Raw genomic sequence first — 21,554 nt, 5'->3', positions numbered from 1 at the left:
TCATCTTAAGTGTTTCTTTGGGTTCAGTAAAGACCAGCTCGTTCCTACGGGATCACAGATTACACATGTTCGGGAACGTGCCAGGGGTACCGCTCTTCATGACTCTAATAGGAAGTTAACAGGCACTTAGTGGGACTAGTAGTGGGTCCCTTACTGAATATATTTTTATATTCACTCTTTCTATTTCTATTTTTCAGGCAGAGGTAGAGGTAAGAGCAAAGACAAGCTGGCGAATGACCAGAAGTGACCGTGGCGAGCCATAGGGACACGTTTGCTTCCGCTTATGTCATGTGTCAGATTTCAATGTCGATATTCTTTTCATTTTATTTTATTCTATTTATTTCGTTGTTTTTCTCTTTAAAACTAGTAGGGCTCGAGATAGGAATTCTGTTTTAATTTATCTCCGTACATTCTATTTATAATTTTAGCGACAATTTGCAGTTTTGTTTTATTTTTTATTTACTTTAAATAAATTTTAATTCTTTTCTTTTAAAATAAAGTCTACAACTTAGTATAAGAGATTTGGTCTTTACAGAATTAAGTGCGATTTTTTCGCTTATTCTTTCCACATGTCGTCTTCTCTTATTTCCCTTACTCTCTCTACAAGTCAACCTTTTTCTTTCTCTTTTTCTTTTCTTTTTCTTTTTCTCTTGTCATTTGCATTATGTATACAAAAATAATGAAAATGTCTAGATTTTAATTTATGAATTGTTGATATAAAAATTTAAAAAGAGTGGGGAAGTCAATGCACATTTGTTCAACAAAAAAAAAACATAAAAATGTTATAAAAATGGGATACAACTAGAATATAGTTATCGAAAAACATAATATTAAAATAAAATAATATAATATATAAATAAATAAAATAAAAATTAAGAAAATAATTAAGAAATTAAAAATCTCAAATTTTCCTACTCTCTCCAAATTATTTGGATTTCTCTTCGATTTACAAATTGACATCGATCAAAATAGTGTGGTTTTATTTGGACATTAAATATCTAGATAATAAAATACATGCATGACTTGATTAGATAACAGGCATCTATGTATATATAATATCTAAGAACATTATTAAATCTCACCTTGGTTAATGTATAAATGAGGACAACTCTTTTATTGGTAATGTAGTTTTAAAGAGCGACCCCAAAAACAATTCTATGAGGGTGTATATCTAAAATGAATAATATCATATCATTGTAAACATATTCGAAGAATTCGTTGTTCTAACAATATTGTTTCTGTTATGAATATTTTACATTAAAGTCAAGTATTATTAGATATCAATAACCTCCTTAGGTTACAAATTCATCCAATAACCTCCCCCATCAATTTCCATAACTTTCTTGTCCCCTATTTATGTTTTATTTTGTAACCATTATTCTCACAACCCTATAAATAGAGGTTGTAGAGATCATTTGTATACACACCACAATTGAACAATTGAGTTCAATTGTCTTCTCTTCTTCCTTTCTTTTCTATTCTTTTCTTTGGTTGTTTCATTGTTTTTTATTTCATAACACGTTATTAGCACGAGTCTCTAACTTTGAAGGTTTTGTAGAAATTGATTTTGATTCTTGTTAAAGACCGGTTAGAATTATTTCCATAGTTTTTGAGGTATTTAGAATCCCGTTCAAGTATGGTGAGTGTTTTAATTTTGGTGACTTTGCATATCTATGTATTTGGTGTATTCATCATTTATCTTCTTACCACCATGATTCATCTTTCTCGAATTTAAACATAAAGTTGAAAGAAGATGAATTTAAACATTTGATAACTAAGTATGCAATATATGTTAATTATGAAATTGTTTGCTAAGGTACATTTGTTATTAGTTTTACACTTTGATTTGATCGAATTGAAAAACTTTACTCATATTTCGATATGTTTGATAAAAGTTGCATGTACTTTATCCTCATACTTTAGTAGAATGACTAAATAGAAAAATTTGCAATTGCATAGAGTTAATGAAAAACAATCTTTGATTGTTGGTTTCAAGTTACGTATGACATTTCATGGTAAAATTTTGTGATGTTAGATTTTGGGTGCATGAGATATGTACATCATGACATATGTGTTGAGTAAGTATATATTCAAAATTAAATTCTATTTGAAGTATATGTATATATATGTGTGTGGGGTTACTATTTTAGACCATAGATAATTTTCGTATTTGTTGAGGAATAAAATTTATGTTTGAAAACCTTAAATAACCTTGTTTTGAGTGATCCAAAATAGAAAAGATATTGAATAATCAAGTATTTCTTGACTTTAATTTTTTGGTTAAATCTTATAGATTTGTCAAATATGCTATATCATTTTAGATGTATGTTATAAATGTTCTAATGTTATTTAGATTAAGGTGGTAAATCATGCCTTATTTTTAAATATAATTCTTATATTTGAAATATTTGATTGAGATGTTTTTCTAATTAATTTATATGAAAGTTTAAATTAGAATATTTGTTTTCCTAATCGGATTTCATTTTACTTGACAAATATTGTGGTAATATTCATCTTCTATATATGTACGTTAAGATTATATAATATTAATGTTGTTTTTCAAATATGAGAATAAATTCTCAATGTTGTCTTTAAAACTTATTTGATTGTTGAATATTTAAATTATTCTCATGTGAACTTGGTGAATCTTACAAATTTTATATGTAGTGATTATATATATTTGATTAAATTCTCTTATGACAAAGTTTGTGAAAGTTATGTATAATAGTTAATTACTTCTTAAACTCAATGTTGATTTAATGCACCTAAAGTTGCATAAATCAGTTAATGCTCATTGTTTTTGTTTTGCACCAGTAGTTGCACATATCAAAACATCTTTGCTCTTACAATATCAATTTGAGAGAGAAAGTTTGAAACATTATATTATATATTGAAAGTTTAAAACATTATATTATATATTGAGCATATGTTTCTATAGAAAAAAATTGATAAATTTTGATCAAATAATTTAATAGCATTCCCTGAAGTGAATGTTACAATATTTAGTAAGATTGAAATTATGTTAATAGAGAAGAAGTGTTTATTTGATCAGAACCATACATATTTATATGAGAATTTTATTTTCCAAATATGTATTGGAAAAGATATACAATAATCTTGTACTTGTCGTACATTAAGAGTCTATTTGAAAAATTAAAATCCTTAACGATGAAAAGGAGAACGATGTATGAAAGCAAACTTTAAGAAATTATCTGTATCTCTCGAAGATATCATAGTTTTTATTTTAACCTTATAAATATGATATTATTTGGATATCACAAATTACTTACAATCTCCTGAATAGATGATTATTCTTTTATCCATTTTTATATATATATATATATATATATATATGAAATATTTGGGTTTCTTTTTAATCGCTCGGAGAGAATAAGAATAATTGATATTTATCTGTTGCATATAGTACATCTATGCATATTATACTTAAAACTAAACAATACATCTTCAAGCTTTGATAGTCTTGATTGATAGTCTTGATATACTTTACTATCTTTGTAAATTTATCAAACAGAAGTTTAGTAAATTGAAAAGGTATATGTTGTAATCGATATCATATCTAGAGAGATTGACTATAAGAATAATATATGATATGCATATATTTTATATAATATTCCGCGGGTAGTGCATATAGAAAATTTGCCTACTTTTACTTCTCAATTATATTACACGCACATTTGTGTAATTGATATATATGCAACAATGAACCTGAAGTTCATTGATCCAAACATAATTTTATTTGACATAAGAGTTATTTTGAGTCAATAATGAAATTAATGTATGATTAGAAATATATATTGACATTCATTGAAGAACTAGAAGATTCTTTTATGTAATAAATTGTCAAGAGATCTCTTGTTCTCAAGAGGTTAATTATCAAACTCTCACTAGTGAAAATTGAAATTGAAACTCACATGCTTTTGGGAAGAGATTCATGGTTTATTAATTCTTGTTGGCGCATTCTATTGATGGCAATAGATATACTTATTATTTTGATTTAACAATGTTAGTGAGTTTGCATCCCAAACATTTGATAATTGATTGAGATAAGTGAACGAACATATTGTAGCATATGTTTGAATAGAAAAGCTTCTAAATTTGTATGAGATCATGTCTAAAATGATGAAACAATTAAACCCCGGATAGATGATATATTTACTATGCAATTTGCTAGTTCTTATTAATGAGACAATTTTTTCCCAACATTAAGGGGAGAAATTAAGAAAATGTTGAAAAAATAAATTGAATGAAATGTATGAGTATTGTCTCATTTTGATCATCATACAAATTATTTTGAACTAGAAGTTCAAAAGATATCTCATTTTGAATAAAATGATATAAAAACAAATGTAAATGCATTTACAGAACATTTATAATTGTAAGAAAGTGACCGAGTTATAGTGGTTACAAATATACCATCTAAGAATGATATCCTAGTGCAACAAGTTGTCAATACTACACGCTTGAAGCGTGATAGGCAAATGTGAGTTACAAAGAGAAAAATCTTTAAAGAAGAAATAGTCAATTAATGATCAGTTAAGAATATGGATATTCTAGAAGAAATCCTGAATATGAGTACTCATAAGAATCTTAAAGTAAAAAAAAAAAAGATGGTAAAGAGATCTTGATAAAATTATATGTCATGACAAGAAATGGAACCATACTTAAATAACTTGACAACATTTTTGCATACAAAGTTGCTTAATATATTATTTATGAAAATAAGTAATATATACTTAGACATATTGTACAATGTTGCGCCAACTCTGGAATAATTGACTTATGCAAAAAGAAACAATTCAATCAAAATAAACTTAAGTTTCAAATCGTGAAAACTAGTTAAACATTTAGAGAATGTCGGACATACAGAATACAAGTAAAGTATTTGTAACAAATAGAAAGTGGGACAAGTTCCATAATAATTATCGAGAACTGGTATTGGTTATATGAGAGATATATATTCTCCTATGGTGAATACAATACCATGAGATATCTAATATATCTTAGTGTGTATGGAAAGCTTAACATACACCTTATGGATGTAGTCATTATACATTCATATAAATTTATTAATAATTCTATCCCTGAAGGATTAAATGTTATAAAATCATATGATTCAATAATAAGAGAGTTATAAAATATTCCAGACGAATATCATCATCTCTTATTACATTTTTGTTGATATGAGGGTATAAGCATACCCCCTATTTGTCCAATTTGATGATTTGAGTAAAAACTCCTGAAGAGATTTCAAAGACAATAGAATTTCTCTAAAAAGAATTTGAGTTTATATGTTTTGTCTTAACTTGCAAATAAAGCATAAAGCAAATGAAATTGGACTAGTTATATCTTGAAGAACCATAATTTTAAGAAATAAGTGCACTTATATCTTTACTAGTTTATACACCACTTGTTGTAATATCTTTAGTAATTTTGTAACATAAAAAATAATATTTCTCCATAAATATTGAAGTAGAATTAAACTATGTATGTTTAATTTAAGAATTATTAGCTCACACTAATTTATTTTATTCTCATAGATCTAATTGCGATCTAGTTGGTTATGAAGATGGAAGTTATTTATCTAACCCATGCGAGTTAGATCTTACACGAATTACTTAGTACATATAGAAGATTTTTTACTATTATGGCAGCTTATGAAGCAAATCAGAACAACTACTTTAAATCATGCAGCGATATTGATGATATACAAAACTAGCTAAAAGTGTTCTTATGTGAAGATAAAGCATCAAATGATGACATCAATATTCAACAAAATTCTTCAAAAGACAACCTGGTAGACTTATTTACAAAGGCAATTGCCAACTCCGACATTTGAAAAGCTTAAGCACAACATTGAAATGTGACAACTTGGAGAATTCAAGTGATGTCCTCATGAGGGAGAGTGAAAATACTGCATTCTTTTTCTTGACTATGGTTTTTCCCATTGGGTCTTCCTAGCAATGTTTTTATTGAGATAATTATTAAAATATATAAAATGATGTACTCTTTTTCTTTCAGTAGGATTTTTTGTTCACCGAGTTTTTTCCTAGTAAGGTTTTAACGAGGCATTTATTTTATATAATATGGACATCTAAAGGGGGAGTGTTAATTATGAATATTTTACATTAAAGTCAAATATTATTAGATGTTCATAACCTCCTTGTGTTACAAATTCATCCAATAACATCCACATCAATTTCCATAACTTTCTTGTCCGCTATTTATGTTTGGTTTTGTAACCATTATTCTCACAACCCTATAAATAGAGTTTGTAGAGATCATTTGTATACACACACAATTGAGTTCAATTGTCTTCTCTTCTTCCTTTCTTCTCTATTCTTTTCTTTGGTTATTTCATTGTTTTTTATTTCATAACAGTTTCAACCATTATTCTACTTTTAAAATTGTTTGTTTTTACTTTCAATAAATTTGAGATTTAATGCTTTATTCATCATTCAACTAATTAAAATATTTATTCCATTCTTGTATTTTGTGAATATTTATTTTGATTTTTATACTTTTAAAATGTGATATTTTTTGTTATTCATTTTTATTTTTTATTTTAATTAAAATAGACTAAATCGATCCTGGTTTAAAATCTAAAAAGACCTGAATGAATTGAAGTTGAAAGTAGGAGAACTAATTTATTGTTTTTTTAGAGTTTAGAATTTTGAATAAAGAAAGAAATAAAAAGCTTAAATATTATATTAACAATAAACCGTTTGTAAGTTTATTTCATTTTTATTCATTAACTTTTAAAATCTTCATTACTACTATACATTCAAAACATTATAATATGAGTCTCCGTTATTATTGAAAATACTTTTTAGTTCTCAAATTTTGTGTTTTCTTTTCTTTTTCTTTTTTGTTTTGTAGATTATTAACCTTTTCTTTTAATTTTTCATTTCTAAAAGTAAAATTCTTCTACATTCAATTAATTTCTTTTATTTTTATTTATATTCAATTAATTTCTTTTATTTTTTATTTATGAAAAAGGTAAATAAATAAAAAAGAGATTTTAACATCCCTTTGCTTAACGTGAGATTAGTTGTTTTCTTTTATCCTTTTTCCAAAAAGTTTGTATTTTTATTTTGAAATTACGGGCAGATTTAACAAAATAAGTTTTAAAAATTAGACTCATATTTCAAACTTATTGTTTTTGTAAAAATAGAGTCTTGCCTATAAAATGATAAAAAATACAAATACATTTGATATACACGACACAATTTTGATATCTTTGACATACCTACTAAAATACGCTAAAAAATATGGAATCCGTTAAATAAAAAAAACATGTGACACATTTTAAATATTAAATTATTATTGCAATTTTCCTTTTATTTTTAAATTTTCTATTTTATAAAAAAGCAAATGAATTTTAAAAAAATAGATATATTTTTGTTTTTCTTTCCTAAATCTAACTCTTTTTTCTTAACAACTCCTCTCCTATATGACATGTCTTTCTCAAAATTTTACTTTTTCCAATCCTATTCTATGTCTCTAAAACTTCTTTTCTACCTAAAATTTAATTTAAAATATTGATTCTATTATTTTTATTTTCTTTCTAAGAAATTCAACATTTTCCCCCTAACTTTTCTTTTCATACCTAAAAAGACGATTAGTTAAAAATGACAAATTTAATAAAATATTTATAAAATATAACAAAATTTAAAATTCTATTAAGAATAGTCATTGATATATTTTTATCAATGATATAATTTATCGATGTATATTATTGATAGAATTCTAAATTTTGTTATATTTTGTAAATATTTTAATTTATTTTACTATATTTGAAAATGTTTCTATATCGTTAATTTTTAAACCTTACAGTAAAACTATATTAATTAATAGAAGTGATAATTAAAATTCAAATTGAACTCTTGGTCATATATATATATATATATAAAAGAAGCCAATATTGATATCAATATTTATGTTAGAGAACCTTTAACAATAAGGTAGTTGAAACACTCCATTTAGGGAGAAATATTTGAGTGAATTATATCCCATCATTTATACAAAATGAAAAATCATTGAGTGAATTATATCCCATCATTTATACAAAATGAAAAATCATTGTTTGTGGGATCCAAAAACTTCCCCCACCCACATTTTTTTCCTATAAAAACCACAACACCTTCACCAAATTACTTCACAAAATCCCAAATAGAAAGAACAAAAAAGATGGGGATGAAGCTCTCCGCCATTTCCCTTTTCCTCTTCCTCTTCTTCAACCTCTCTTCTCTTCTGAACACTCTCGCTTGTGATTGTGACAAATCCCCATCTAACCCTCCTTCCCCTAAACCCAAACATCCGCCCCACCACAAACCGCCCCATTACCCCCCTAAACCCCCCAAGTCTCCGCCTTACAAACCCCCAAAATCTCCAAAATCCCCTCCTCCCTACAAACCCCCCACTGTCAAACCACCTCCCCCGTACATCCCAAAACCACCCACCGTAAAACCACCTCCTCCCTACGTCCCCAAACCCCCCACCGTCAAACCCCCTCCCCCTTACGTCCAACCCCCCGTTGCTAAACCCCCACCGCCGCCGTCCCCTCCGCCTCCAGTCGTATACCCATCACCGCCTCCCCCTCCTCCAGTGTATGTTCCCGTGCCGCCTAGTCCACCATTAAAGCCAGCGCCAGTTGTTCCATCGCCATCGACGCCATGTCCTCCGCCGCCGCCGAAACCGGAGACATGCCCCATTGACACGCTGAAGTTGGGAGCGTGTGTGGACTTGTTGGGTGGGTTGATCCATATCGGAATTGGTGACCGTACGAAACAAACTTGTTGCCCTGTTCTTGAAGGACTAGTGGACTTGGATGCGGCAGTTTGTTTGTGTACCACCATTAAAGCTAAGCTTCTTAATATTAACCTTATCATTCCCATTGCCCTTCAAGTCCTTATCGATTGTGGGAAACACCCTCCCTCTGGTTTCCAATGCCCTAATTACTAAACTCACTCCACTCATCCCTTTCAGGTAAAAAAAAAAAAGATCACAAACTTTCGTAATCATAACATAAACTTACTTGATTATTATTTTTAAGTAAGGCTCACTAAAATATTTATAAAATATACTAATTATGTTTATTATATATATATATATATATGTATATGGTCCATATCAAAAAGAAAATATGAAATGAAAGTGGTGGGTTGAGTGAGACAGAGACATGGAATCTTAAACATAATGTCGTGGAAAATTTATGAAAAATGTGAATAATTGAGTGGTTAAGATATATATATATATATATATTGAATTTTTATTTGACTGATATTTTGAATAATATTAATTTGATGAGTGCAGGAGTCACGGGCGCAGCTGTAGCTATTTATTACATATAGTAAAATAATAATGATATTATTATTCGAAATTGGGAAGTGAGAAGCAAAAGACAAGACTGCTTTTTCTTCTTCTTCTTTTCTGAACGTGAAATGTTTGTTATTTTTGTTGTTATTTTTGAGTTTGAGTTCGAGTTCGAGTTCGTGTAGTGTTTTAATACCAAATCTATGTACTGTGCCATTAAATGTGACTATTAATGAATCTTCTTTAATCATTTAATGATGTGTTTCATGATCTGTTTCTTTTTTTCTTTTCATGAATGGTAATCTTTAGTTTAGTTGAGTTACGTAGTTTGAAATTTAGGTTTTACCAACATATATATATGTATGTATGGTGTTTATGTTGAATATTCACTTACAAATTTAGTTGTTATGTTTTTAATTATTTACATTCTGTTTTGTTTTTATTACTGTTGCTGAAATGTGGCTGAAAAATCACTTAATTTGACCCAAAAAAAACTGTTTAACTTGTTTTAGTAGAAAAAAATATTTTAAATAATATCTACAACTATAGTAAAATAATCAAGATAGGACTACTATCATGTAAAATTTTATTGTGGTTCGTCGTAGATATATTGTGATATTTTATTATATTTTATAAATATTTTGGTTCACTTTGTTATATTTAAAAATAACTCTCTTTTGAGAACATGAGTAGAGGTTATTAATAAAACAAATAATCTGTAGGTGCGTAGATTGAATTTTAAAAAACTAAAAAGAAAACTCAAATAATTATAAAAAAAAAATGGATTATTAGGTTTTGAAAATTAAGTTGTTATTTCTTTCGACTTCTTACGATGATTTTTACAACATTTTAACATAAAAAAATTGAGTTCTTAATAAAAAAATTTCAATAACAAATAATTGATGGAGTGATAAATATTAATGAAAAAGCTTAGATTTTATTCTTTCTATATAAAGTTATTTAGAGAATGATATATTGTATAATAATGTAGAATATTGTAGATGTATGAAAACATGGGCTCTTTAGGTCTCATTCTAAGAGTTATATATCAAAAGTTGTAAGTTCAGAAAAGTAAGCTATTAATAAGAGTGAGGAAAAAAGTGAATAAATTTTAAGAAAGTGAAAATGTTGAATTGCACTTTCGTGATAAAAGTTCATTTGTTTCTTTTTTATATATTTTTTTCTATTCTTTTTATGTTAATTATTTCAACATCCAACATTCTATATAGGTTTGTTATACATAAGTATCGTGATCGATGAGTTTGCTCGGGACAATGACAAAGAATGTACTTGATTTAAATTTTTAAATATTTATTAAAATGTTCGACAATCAATTAAAATAGCATTCGAAGTTCTTCTCTAATTTATTCTAAACATTTTTATAAAAATAATTAAAAAATATCATTTACAATTTTTTTTCTCTACTAAACAATCTTTAGTGTGCCTTCAAGAGATCTGTTATTTTTTCTTCCAAAAAGAGTTATTTTCCATTCATTAATTACCCAAATAGTTGTCGTAACACATGTTTTTTTCTTTAAATAAAAGAAATTAGTGATTGATATTTCAATCATTCTAAGGGGTTTTTTTGAAAAATAATAATAAAAAAAATATTTAAGAATTATTCAAAGATAAAAATTATTAAATTAGATTTTTCTACACTGAAGTTTGAATATTTTATTAATTTTTCTATTTTCGACGATATTTTTTAATTTTTTAATACAACTATTTTTTAAAAAAATAAAAGATATTTCATTGGTTTAATTTTCTTTTTATAAAAGTTAATATACATTTATAAATTGTTTGACTAGATGCCAAATACTCTATTTAAAAAACTCTTATTTTTAAAATTCTATGACCATTGAACTCATCAAGAGTATATATTGTTCTTCATATTGGTTAAACACCAAATCAACTTGCCCTTTGAGCGAGAAAAAGAAATTAAAGGACGTGATCAACGCTTTCGCAAACATACGACACGAATGTACTATCTCAATATATATATAAAAAAAAACTTAATGACATTTTGATGTTTATTTTGTGTGTTTCGTAGATCGGACTACAATGTAATAAAAATATTGATTCATCTTTGTTATGGACACCAAACTCATAAAAATTAGAAAATGTGTAAATAAATAAATAGAGGTGTAAATAGGAGAGGAAGAATTATATCCATTAGTCTCGGCTCTCCATCCCCATTTTGCTCGCAATTTTTTTACCTTACTCCCTTCTTTATTTTTCCACCTAAATGGGAATTTGTACGCCACTAGGAATTGGTTTTATAGGTTGGCTTCCCGTTTCTAAGTGCTAATATTTTCTTTAGAAAAGAAAAAAGAAATTGGAAAAACATGAAAAAAGAAAGTTGTAATATTAATTGAGAAAGGAACTCAACTATGATGGGCCGTAACTAAGCCCACTTGGAAACCGAAGTTTTCTTGAGGAAGAAGCCGGTGCTTTTGTTACCTGAACTTGCCAACTCCATCAGCGATCTGAGCGACCGGATTAGCTTACAAGATTGTTCTTGCTGTTTCTGAATTTCGCTTTCAGGTGATGTTCTTCTTCGTCTCTCTCAGTTGTTTCGAATTTGGAATATTTAGGCTTTTGCGAGTTTCTTTAATGGAAAAATGGTTCCTCGAGGGGTGGGTTAGCATAGGGGATGGAATTTAGAGGAAAATTCTGGAAATTTTTGTGTTTTTTTTAGTTGGGTCGCTTTTACTTACTTTGGGCATGTGAAAGGTGGTCATTTTGAGTTGAATACGGCAGTGGATTTCTGAAAATACATTTGGGTTTTTCGGGAATTGGGATTTTTACGATCCATTTCATGATTTAGTTAATGTTTTGGTTATATATTTGTAGTTGCGTGCTCCTATATGAACTATGTTCTTCTTCTATCTCCCTTGCCCGATTTTTTATTGGCCTCTCAAGCATTTGGAGCTACTTTCTGAGTTTTCTCATATTAAGAAGGAACATTCTTGGTGTTACTTTTCAAGAAAATGTTGAAGAATATAAAACCACTTTCATTCAAAGAGAGAAGATTCACACGTATTCAAGTTGTTCTTTTCATGTCGTTGCTTTCATTTTGGTGTAATTGGATAAAATGTCAGAGATTTCCTTTAAGAGGGTATAGAAGGTTGAGGATTTTATTTGGTGAATTGGGTGATTGTAATTCTACCTTTACAATTGTAGATGGTAGCCTTAATGTGGAAGAAAGGAGGTGTTAGTTGGGAAATGGCCGTGGAAATCTCGGGCATATTATTTTTGTTGGGCAATATCGAATGGGCCTCTTGGTTGAAGAATAATCAAACATATGAATAATATTGTGGAAGTGTTGTAAGCCTTTAGCTTTTCTGTTTTTAGTCGATTTGAAAAGCTGGTTTACGTCAATTGATTAGTGCAAGTTGCTAGAAGTAGGTCTAGGAGATTGTTTAGATGGGTAAGCAAAGGTTTTCTAACTTCTCTATTCACTTATTACAAAATGAATGCGCATGTAGTTGTTATCAATAACCCATATTGAAAAGGCCGTTGTCATGCTCGATTCAACTATTTTGTTGCTAGAGATTCGAAGAAAAATCTAATACTTTCTCAACTGAGTCCTCTTTTGGAAATTTCTATGCAGTCAACTTGTTCTCTGAAATTGTCAGATGTCAATGAAGATAGCCTGGAAAGTTATATTTCCTAAGACAGTACAATTCACTTTCTGAACTTCAACACCTGTTGTAGGTTACAAATGGAGAATCTCACTAAAATACTAATCCTTGCAAATGTGTCTTTGCCCTATAAGGTGGACTGAGGAAATTGGACCATTCATTCAGTTCTTACAAGTACTTGACTGGAGTGTGACTTGTCAAGCCAGACCAATCATTGATGCATCTCTATAATGCACACAAACAAATATTGTCATTATCTATACATTTTTGTTATTTCCCTTTGGATTGTTTTTCCTGTGTTCTGATTTGATCCCATTAGTTCTTGACTGAAGTTAAATTTCTACTAGATAGACGGTAGAATTTGGATCATTAAGGAGGAACAAAAAATTATTCTGTAACATAGAGAGGGGAGACAAAGTGAAAAATGGGAGAGCACCAACTCATGGGGGATGGAGGAAGCAAACTGAAGTTATTTAGGTGTGGGATAGACAAGAGGGAGAGGGATGCAATGGAAATATAGAGTATTTTTAGATCCTCAGATATAATACAATTCATAATGTTTTAAAATGTTGAAGCATGTAAAAATATATATTGTATTGTCCTCATTGATTTCTTTCTTCCCCTTCTTTGAACAAGTATGTGCCCTCAGTGTTGCATTGTTTGTCTCCCATCAATGTATCGGTGCTCACTTTCAGGGTTTTTATCTTGCCCTACCAGATTATCTATTCAAACTGTCCTCTTTCCGTAACAGGATAACAAAAAATGTCTAGAAGATATGATAGTCGAACAACAATATTCTCTCCAGAAGGCCGTCTTTACCAGGTTGAATATGCAATGGAGGCAATTGGAAATGCAGGTTCTGCAATTGGGATATTATCTAAAGATGGAGTTGTTTTGGTAGGTGAAAAAAAGGTAACTTCCAAACTCCTACAGACCTCAACTTCCACAGAGAAGATGTACAAACTTGATGATCATGTTGCATGTGCTGTGGCTGGAATAATGTCTGATGCAAACATTTTGATCAACACTGCAAGAGTTCAAGCCATGCGATACACTTACGCTTACCAAGAGCCAATGCCTGTCGAGCAACTAGTTCAATCCCTTTGTGATACAAAGCAAGGCTACACTCAGTTTGGCGGTCTACGTCCCTTCGGTGTTTCATTTCTGTTTGCAGGATGGGACAAAAATTACGGCTTTCAACTATACATGAGTGACCCAAGTGGAAACTATGGTGGTTGGAAAGCTGCTGCAATTGGTGCAAACAACCAGGCAGCACAGTCAATGCTCAAACAAGATTACAAGGATGACATCAGTAGGGAAGAGGCCATCCAGCTTGCACTTAAGGTGCTTAGCAAAACCATGGACAGCACAAGTCTTACTTCAGAAAAACTTGAATTAGCTGAGGTTTTTCTTTCACCTTCTGGCAATGTCAAGTATCAAGTGTGCTCACCTGAGTCTGTAAGCAAGTTGTTGGTGAAGTCCGGTTTGACTCAGCCAACAGCTGAGGCTTCCTAAACACCTCTTAGTTGTTGGATTACTTCGTTGTGCTAGGTCTGGCATATTTCATGAACTTCATTTGACTCAAAGTGAACACTGGTATTTGGATATGTTGTTAGATTGTTGAGCTTGTCTTTAATTTACACTTTATAAAGGTCATATGTAACCATGTTAATGGTTAGTCTTTACATTGCAATTATTTACCGCTTCTTGTGTAATGAACATTGAAAGTTGGAATCAGGTCAATTCGGGACTTGCACTATAGGTTTCTTTTCATTCTCAAACTTTCTGTTTCCTTGGTGTTGTGTTTGCCATTCAAACTTTGCTGGGGGAGTCTTTTCTTCATTAGTTTACATTAAAAGTTAGCAAAATTCTCTCTGTTGGGATCTCTTTTTTGGTTTTTTGTAGGATGCCAGATGGGCTTGGTGTGACTGATTTATGAGCTGGTTTGTCATTGGCTAAAATTTTGTAGTTGAAAGCTTATTTTGAATGGGTGGGTTGGGATTTGTGTGGAGTAAAGGCCCTTGAATCCATTCGACAACTGGTCGTGGATTGATAGCCTCTTGGGCCACTTGCCTCCGACAATCAACGTCTCATAAATAAAGTTTCCTTTTATTGTGGTTGTAGAAATGATCTAAATTTCACGATCAAAATGTTATTTGACTCAAAATTTGAAAATAAGTAATGTGCAACCTTTTGGTTGTATTATTTTTTTGTGATTCCGCTTCTTCTCCCTCCTCATGCACTTGGTCGTGTCCAATTAACCCAATTAAACAGTGCCCATCGGCTAGGGCTTTTCCTTGTAAATTTTGTACTTTGTGTCATTAGATGATGAAATACTATAAACCTCGCTTGTCACTACTTATTCTCACTTTCAGTGACTTGTACTTGCTTTTATTTTTGCTCTATTAATCGGTTACTCATTCTAGATTCTTGCTATGTATATTTTAAATTCAAATTCAAACAAACATATATTTCATTTCTTGTTTCTTGTTTTCTCATCTTTAACTTTCTTTATAACATAGAAAAATCAAGAACAACTAACAGGAGGGAGAGCAAGTGCCAAGTCATTGAGGATGTAGTGTTGAGGGCCGCTTGCAAGCATCAAAGGGTTGTTACGTTAATTTCATTATATGATGATAATGTAAGCGTAATGAAAAGAATTACGTTTTCTAAAAAGTTTGTCTCCTTTTATTCGAGTACTTAAAATGGATTATCAATACAAAACTCCCTTAGTTATCCTCGTGCTGAATTGCTGATTTCAATGTCTATGGGATGATTGCTGATTTCATATGTGTTGTATGGTAAAATAAGTGAGATTTGATTGGGTTTTTTTAGTTTAAGATAGAAAAAAGAAAACCTCCAAAATTGTCCACATGGAAGAGTCTGTCCATTTGCATTTCAGTCAGAAGAGCATAAGGTACGATTATTGAAGCTCTCTTGGATCTTACCATTACCAAATCATGGCAGATGTTCCCAATTGTGGGCTCTACATTACCAACACACCTTATTCATCCATCACAATCTAACATAATTTTATAAATATACAAATTAGAGCATCCTAAATTATATCTTTATATCTCTCTATTAATATGATCTTTATTTAGATCTAAGATGGATCCAAACAAGTAAACACTTAGAAGGATCTTTTCATATAAAGATACCTTCTAATTAGAAAACCGCAAATTATCTTCATGAGAATTAGATATTCATCTTGGGGTAATTATAATAGGTAGCAATTTTTAGAATAATTATTAAGTATGTAGCAATATTTTAAAAGAATTGCAAATATAGCAAAATCTATCCGTGATACACTTCTATCGTTGATAGACTCTTATGGTTTATCAGTGATAGACTAACATTTGCTACATGGTCTATCGGTGATAGACTTCTATCATTAATAGATTTTGACAGATTTTGCTATATTTGCAATTTTTTTAAAATGTTGCTATATACTTAATTATTTTGAATATAATTGCTAAATTTGCAACTGTTCCTTGATCTTGATGTGTTGATTTGTCAAATTTGGTGCTAACAATGGTCGATTGGTTCCTTCCTTTTTAGGAATGGTTGCAATCATAAGTGATTCAATGAGTGGAAATTCCAAAACACAAGCAAAATAAATATATGTTTTAGGAGACGTTCTAAAAAAGAGTTAAGTCCAGTCTAAAGATTTCTTGATTAAGAAAAAATATAGTGAGATAGTGACTGGTAGCTTACTTGCCTACCTTCGCTTGAAACATGCTACGAAATGAGCCTTGTAATATAAAAAAGAAGAAAGGTGCGTAACTGCATAACTTTAACATTATCTAATTTCTTAAATTGAAGTGAGATTTTATCATTTTGATTGTATACTCCTAGATATTATCTGAACAATCTTACCTCATCACATTGTGCATGCTTATTCAGATTAGAGAATGTGGAACTTCGACCACATCCATCGTTCATTAATCTATAGCATAGGTACCAAATTATGAAAAGCATAACTAAATCTAGATTAAAAAAATGAAAAAAAGATAACATATATAAATTATAAATGAGATGTAGCCATGGTTGAAGCCATGTGCAGGTGCCATGGTGTGAAGTTTTAGGTCTCCATTCTTTAGTCTTTATTTTATCCTTTTGTGTTTTACCAATATGTTTTGTGTTCAATATTGACTTGTCTGACATCTTTGTTTCGATTAACATATTTGCAAACATATTATAAACAGCTCCCATCTACAAATCTACCTTTGTTATTGTACATCCACTCACTCACATATCTTTGTCACATATGCATTCAATTTTGTATCACTTCTTTCTTTATTTAATTAATTCATACCCATGTTTTTTAATTTTTAATTTTTTTGTCTTTCTTAACAATTTAGCTTCTATTTGAACATTTTAAGTCATGAAAAAACTCATACTGCTCTTTCAAAAGTAGATGGTTGAATTTTTCCTTTTCTTTTTAGAGGAGTTTTCAATTTAATTAATCCAGTGAATAAGAAATTCAATTACTATTTTAAAAATTCGATACTTCGATTATACATCTAGTCTTTTTTCTCTCATTACCTTGATAGTTAGAATGTACTATAATGTGTTGTAGTGTAGATATAATCATTGAAAATATTTGGGGACAAACTATTTATTGATACGTGTAGAAGGTGGTTTAAGAAAATGAATTCTTGAAAAATAAGTCTTGTCTAAAAATATTTTTATAAAAGAAAAATTATTATAAATCACAAAATTATAAAAATGTTTACCTTATAAATATTTTAGTCCATTAAATTGTATAATATATATATATATATATATATATATATATATATATATATATATATAAAAAGTGGAAGTATATACAAAGAAAATTGAAGTGTACAATCAAAGAAACCTTAGATATTACTCTAAATTAAAGAAAATTTCAAATATTGTATTAAAGTTTGTTTTTTTTCAAATATTTGTATATACTACAATTTTGTTTTCTTACCTTGACAAATATATAAAGTTGGGATCCAACTTTCAAAGAGAATAAATTTTAAATCAACTTTATCTCATTAAATATCAATTTTCATCTCTTTTTCTTTCACTTATTTTAAGTCAACAAAGAATTTTTCAACTTTATTACGAGGAATTTGTAGAAGCCTATGTTTACCAAATTCAAGTTCAAAATCATTACCAGAATCATCTTCAAACCAAACTAAATCATCCTCAATATTTAATATAATGATAAAACTATTTTAAAGTTTTTTTGTGGATATTTAAATATTTAGCTTTTACTCATTTAAATATAATAAGAATTGATTTAAAAAATTATTCAATAAAATCGGTACAATGTGATTGTCTCTTAATAATCGTTGGATGTAGATTTAATAATCTGTATATTCTTTTTATAACTTAGATATCTCTTTTAAGTATGTTGAGTTGAGTCAATCCTATTGACATATCACATTCATAGGTGGGTTAAGAGACTTGTCCTCTTATGCAAACAATGAAATAGTGGTAATATGCTTTACTATCCTTACCTTTGTGGTTTCTTGGTGTAAACGTTGAAAGACTTGATTTTGTAGTTCTTTTATGTTATTTAAATGGTTAACATGAGCATAAATCTATAATTCCAATCCAGAAGTATTTTTTCTAGACATCTAAAGGCATTGTAGGGTTATTTATTAGAGTTGGGGACTATATACATCGAAGTGTTACTAACATCACTTTCATAACTTTAAATTTGTGTGTTTTAATATATAGTGTAGAGTGGACCTAAACTCATATAAACTACTCGTTTTCTTTTGGATCAAATACCATACTTTTACATTACAAACAAATATTTCAAATCCCCAATCTCTCCTTCTCCTTCTCCTTCTCCTTCTCCTTCTCTCTCTCTCTCTCTCATATTATTTTGAAAAACTCCAAAATTTCCTCTGTTTTTTCTTTGGATTATACTCTCCAAATCTCTCTCCCCATTATTCCCTTCATCCTTCTTCTTCCTCTGCTCCAATGGCTGCCACTCCCTTTTCTCTCCCTTTCTTTCTCCACCTCCTCCTTCTTTCTCTCTCTTCTCTCTCCCTTCACTTTCATCCCGCCATTGCCATCACCACCGCCGACCTCCAAGCTCTCAAGGCCATTCGAAACAGCCTCACCGATCTCCCCTTCCGCCGGAGCTCTTCCGTTACTCCTGGATTCTTCTCCACCTGGGACTTCTCCTCCCCTGATCCCTGCTTCTCCTTCTCCGGCGTGGTCTGCGATCTGGACCGTGTCACAATTCTCTCCCTCGGTACTGGCCGCTCCGATTCCCCTGGACTTGCTGGGTCCCTTCCGACTGCCATTTCCGACCTCTCTGAACTCACCCAACTCATCCTCTTCCCCGGCATTGTCACCGGTCCGATCCCACCGCAACTGGGCCGCCTTCGTAACCTCCGTGTTCTCTCTTTAACTAGCAATCGTCTCACTGGCGTAATTCCGAACACCCTCTCTGCTCTTCTCCATCTCCACACTCTTGATCTCAGCCACAACCAGCTCACAGGAATCATCCCACCGACACTCACTAGACTTCCCGAACTCAAAATCTTAATTCTGTCGTCGAATCAATTATCCGGCGAAATTCCAACCGACATTTCGTCCCCTCTCCTTCACCTTGACTTGAAATCCAACAAATTAAATGGTATCCTTCCGGTGTTGCCGGTTTCTCTCCGGTACATGTCGCTATCGGAGAACTCGCTGTGGGGCCCTCTTCACAACGGACTTGATTCTCTATCGGAGTTAGTGTTTCTCGACTTGAGCGTGAACCGATTCACTGGGCCCATCCCATTCTCTCTCTTCACACGCTCTTCTCTCTCCTCTCTTTTTCTCCAACGGAACTTTCTCTCCGGCGAGGTCCCACCTCCCCCACCCGACCCCACAACCACCGCGGTGTACGGCGCAGGATCCATCGTCGATTTGAGCCACAACAATCTTACCGGAGAGATGTCGGCAATTTTCGCCGGCGTCGAGACACTGTTCTTAAACAACAACCGGTTCACCGGATCAGTACCAGCGGAGTATGTGAAGAGCGTCAGCAGCGGCAGCACCACTACTCTGTATCTACAACACAATTTCATATCGGAGTTCCCGTTGGAACCTGGTACGGTTTTGCCAGACACGGCCGCGCTTTGTTTGTCTTATAATTGCATGGATCCACCGGTGGAGGTTCAGTCTTGCCCTGCCAGCGCCGGTGCGCCGCTGTCTCGGCCGCCGTGGCAGTGTCCTTTGCTAAAAAGCCCATGAATTTATGTAGCCATAAAGTATAATTAATAGATTATAGAATACAAAAAATTTAAATTTGGGGTTTTTTTATTTTTATATTTTGAAAATGGGATTCTTATAATATATCGGTATGTAATTTGTTTTGATATATTTTGATGAAATGAAGATGAAGATGAAACAGTTTAGTTTGTTTGTTCATATCAGACAAAGAAATGTTGAGTTCAACTAAACCACATTTTTGCCAAACTCTATAATCTTTGTTTCTTCATATATAATTATTATTCTTTTCTTCAAGTTCTTTTTTTCTTTTTTTAATTTCACTTTCAAAAAAATGTTTTTAGTTTTAGGGTCGGGACAAATGTCAATTCATACCTCTAAACTTTGTGAGTGTATTTTAGTTGTATTAATTTAAACCATGAGCTAACATATGTATCAATTTACATTTTTATTTAGATTTCGTTTGATTAAAATATTGTGTGAATAATATTATGCAAAACTCCTAAATTTTTATAGTTCAGTCAATTTAGACGTTTTATTGTGATTAGCTTTGAAAATCGTCAATGCATTATTGCTCGAGGAATTCTTCAAATTTTAATTTTCCAACATTGATGATTACAGTAGGTGCATGAACGATTCTCAAATGAAATTATGACTAAGAATTTAAATGGATCATTAAAGAAATTTTAAAGGCTTAATTGATATCATCATTTCTTTCATCTAACCTTTTCTAAATGAAATGTTATGAGTGGTGTAAATTGATACATTTGTAAACATTCAAGATTTTAATTGATACTATTATTAATATAAATTGATATTTTTTTGTATGTTTGCGTTTAATTACTATTCTGTTTTGTATCAAAAATCTTTACAAACTTATTAAAATTTTACAAACTAAAGAGTCGAGGGAAATATTAACAATACTAAAATACACAATTGGCTTTTAGTTCACCAATTGTTAGAGTAGAGATTCGAATCATTGATGACTTATTCTGTTTGAATTGACAAAATACTTAGATTTAAAATACATTTCCTAGGTTAACGATCTATTAAATTCATCGAAGGATAATTGTTTCCTCGTTCTCTCTTCACTTCGCTCATCAACAAATAATGCTAATAAATCTCTCAAGCAAAAGGGTCAGATGTTCGAGTCCACTATTCAATTCAATGATGTCCGAGGAGTGTGTTGGGATGAGATTATCTACATTGGAAAAATAAAAGAGAAAAAAAATGAAGGGAGAGATGAATAAATGGAGATGAGGAGAGAAGTGTGAGAAAGAAAGAGACAAAGTGTAATAAAAGAAGGGAAGTTTGTCACGCACCCAACCGACGCTGCCGTCGCCACCACCCAATGTCTGTCCACTC

General features: G+C 30.8%; 3 protein-coding genes across 6 annotated transcripts; all 3 read left to right on the top strand.

Moving 5' to 3' along the window:
* Nucleotides 1-7,984: 7,984 nt before the first annotated feature.
* On the top strand, nucleotides 7,985-9,588 carry LOC103502467 (36.4 kDa proline-rich protein). The gene is made up of 2 exons (XM_008466409.3): nucleotides 7,985-9,006; nucleotides 9,334-9,588. Exon 1 carries the CDS (start codon nucleotides 8,209-8,211, stop codon nucleotides 8,980-8,982), a length of 774 nt encoding a protein of 257 aa, XP_008464631.3. The 5' UTR covers nucleotides 7,985-8,208; the 3' UTR covers nucleotides 8,983-9,006; nucleotides 9,334-9,588.
* A 1,893-nt stretch (nucleotides 9,589-11,481) lies between these two features.
* LOC103502466 (proteasome subunit alpha type-4) lies at nucleotides 11,482-14,758 on the top strand. Of its 4 annotated transcripts, none has more exons than XM_008466406.2 (2): nucleotides 11,482-11,877; nucleotides 13,729-14,758. In XM_008466406.2, the coding sequence occupies exon 2, from the start codon at nucleotides 13,740-13,742 to the stop codon at nucleotides 14,490-14,492; it is 753 nt and encodes a 250-aa protein (XP_008464628.1). In that variant the 5' UTR covers nucleotides 11,482-11,877; nucleotides 13,729-13,739; the 3' UTR covers nucleotides 14,493-14,758. The 4 variants fall into 4 exon arrangements, with proteins under 4 accessions (XP_008464628.1, XP_008464630.1, XP_050943946.1 ...); XM_008466408.3 differs by having other exon boundaries at nucleotides 11,720-11,877; nucleotides 13,695-14,758; XM_051087989.1 differs by having other exon boundaries at nucleotides 11,723-11,877; nucleotides 12,947-14,758.
* Nucleotides 14,759-18,768: 4,010 nt separating this feature from the next.
* LOC103502465 (LRR receptor-like serine/threonine-protein kinase GSO1) lies at nucleotides 18,769-20,390 on the top strand. Its single transcript, XM_008466405.3, has one exon. The coding sequence runs from the start codon at nucleotides 18,948-18,950 to the stop codon at nucleotides 20,211-20,213; it is 1,266 nt and encodes a 421-aa protein (XP_008464627.2). The 5' UTR covers nucleotides 18,769-18,947; the 3' UTR covers nucleotides 20,214-20,390.
* Nucleotides 20,391-21,554: the final 1,164 nt, after the last annotated feature.

This window comes from Cucumis melo, chromosome 7 (assembly GCF_025177605.1).
Source record: "Cucumis melo cultivar AY chromosome 7, USDA_Cmelo_AY_1.0, whole genome shotgun sequence".
NCBI lineage: Eukaryota > Viridiplantae > Streptophyta > Magnoliopsida > Cucurbitales > Cucurbitaceae > Cucumis > Cucumis melo.
Note: the sequence above shows the minus strand (reverse complement) of the source record. Positions and strands in the feature narration are given on the sequence as shown.

Excerpts from the sequence above, each read along its gene's own strand:
- LOC103502465 (XM_008466405.3), top strand. The coding sequence starts at position 18,948 with ATGGCTGCCACTCCCTTTTCTCTCCCTTTCTTTCTCCACCTCCTCCTT.
- LOC103502466 (XM_008466406.2), top strand. The coding sequence starts at position 13,740 with ATGTCTAGAAGATATGATAGTCGAACAACAATATTCTCTCCAGAAGGC.
- LOC103502467 (XM_008466409.3), top strand. The coding sequence starts at position 8,209 with ATGGGGATGAAGCTCTCCGCCATTTCCCTTTTCCTCTTCCTCTTCTTC.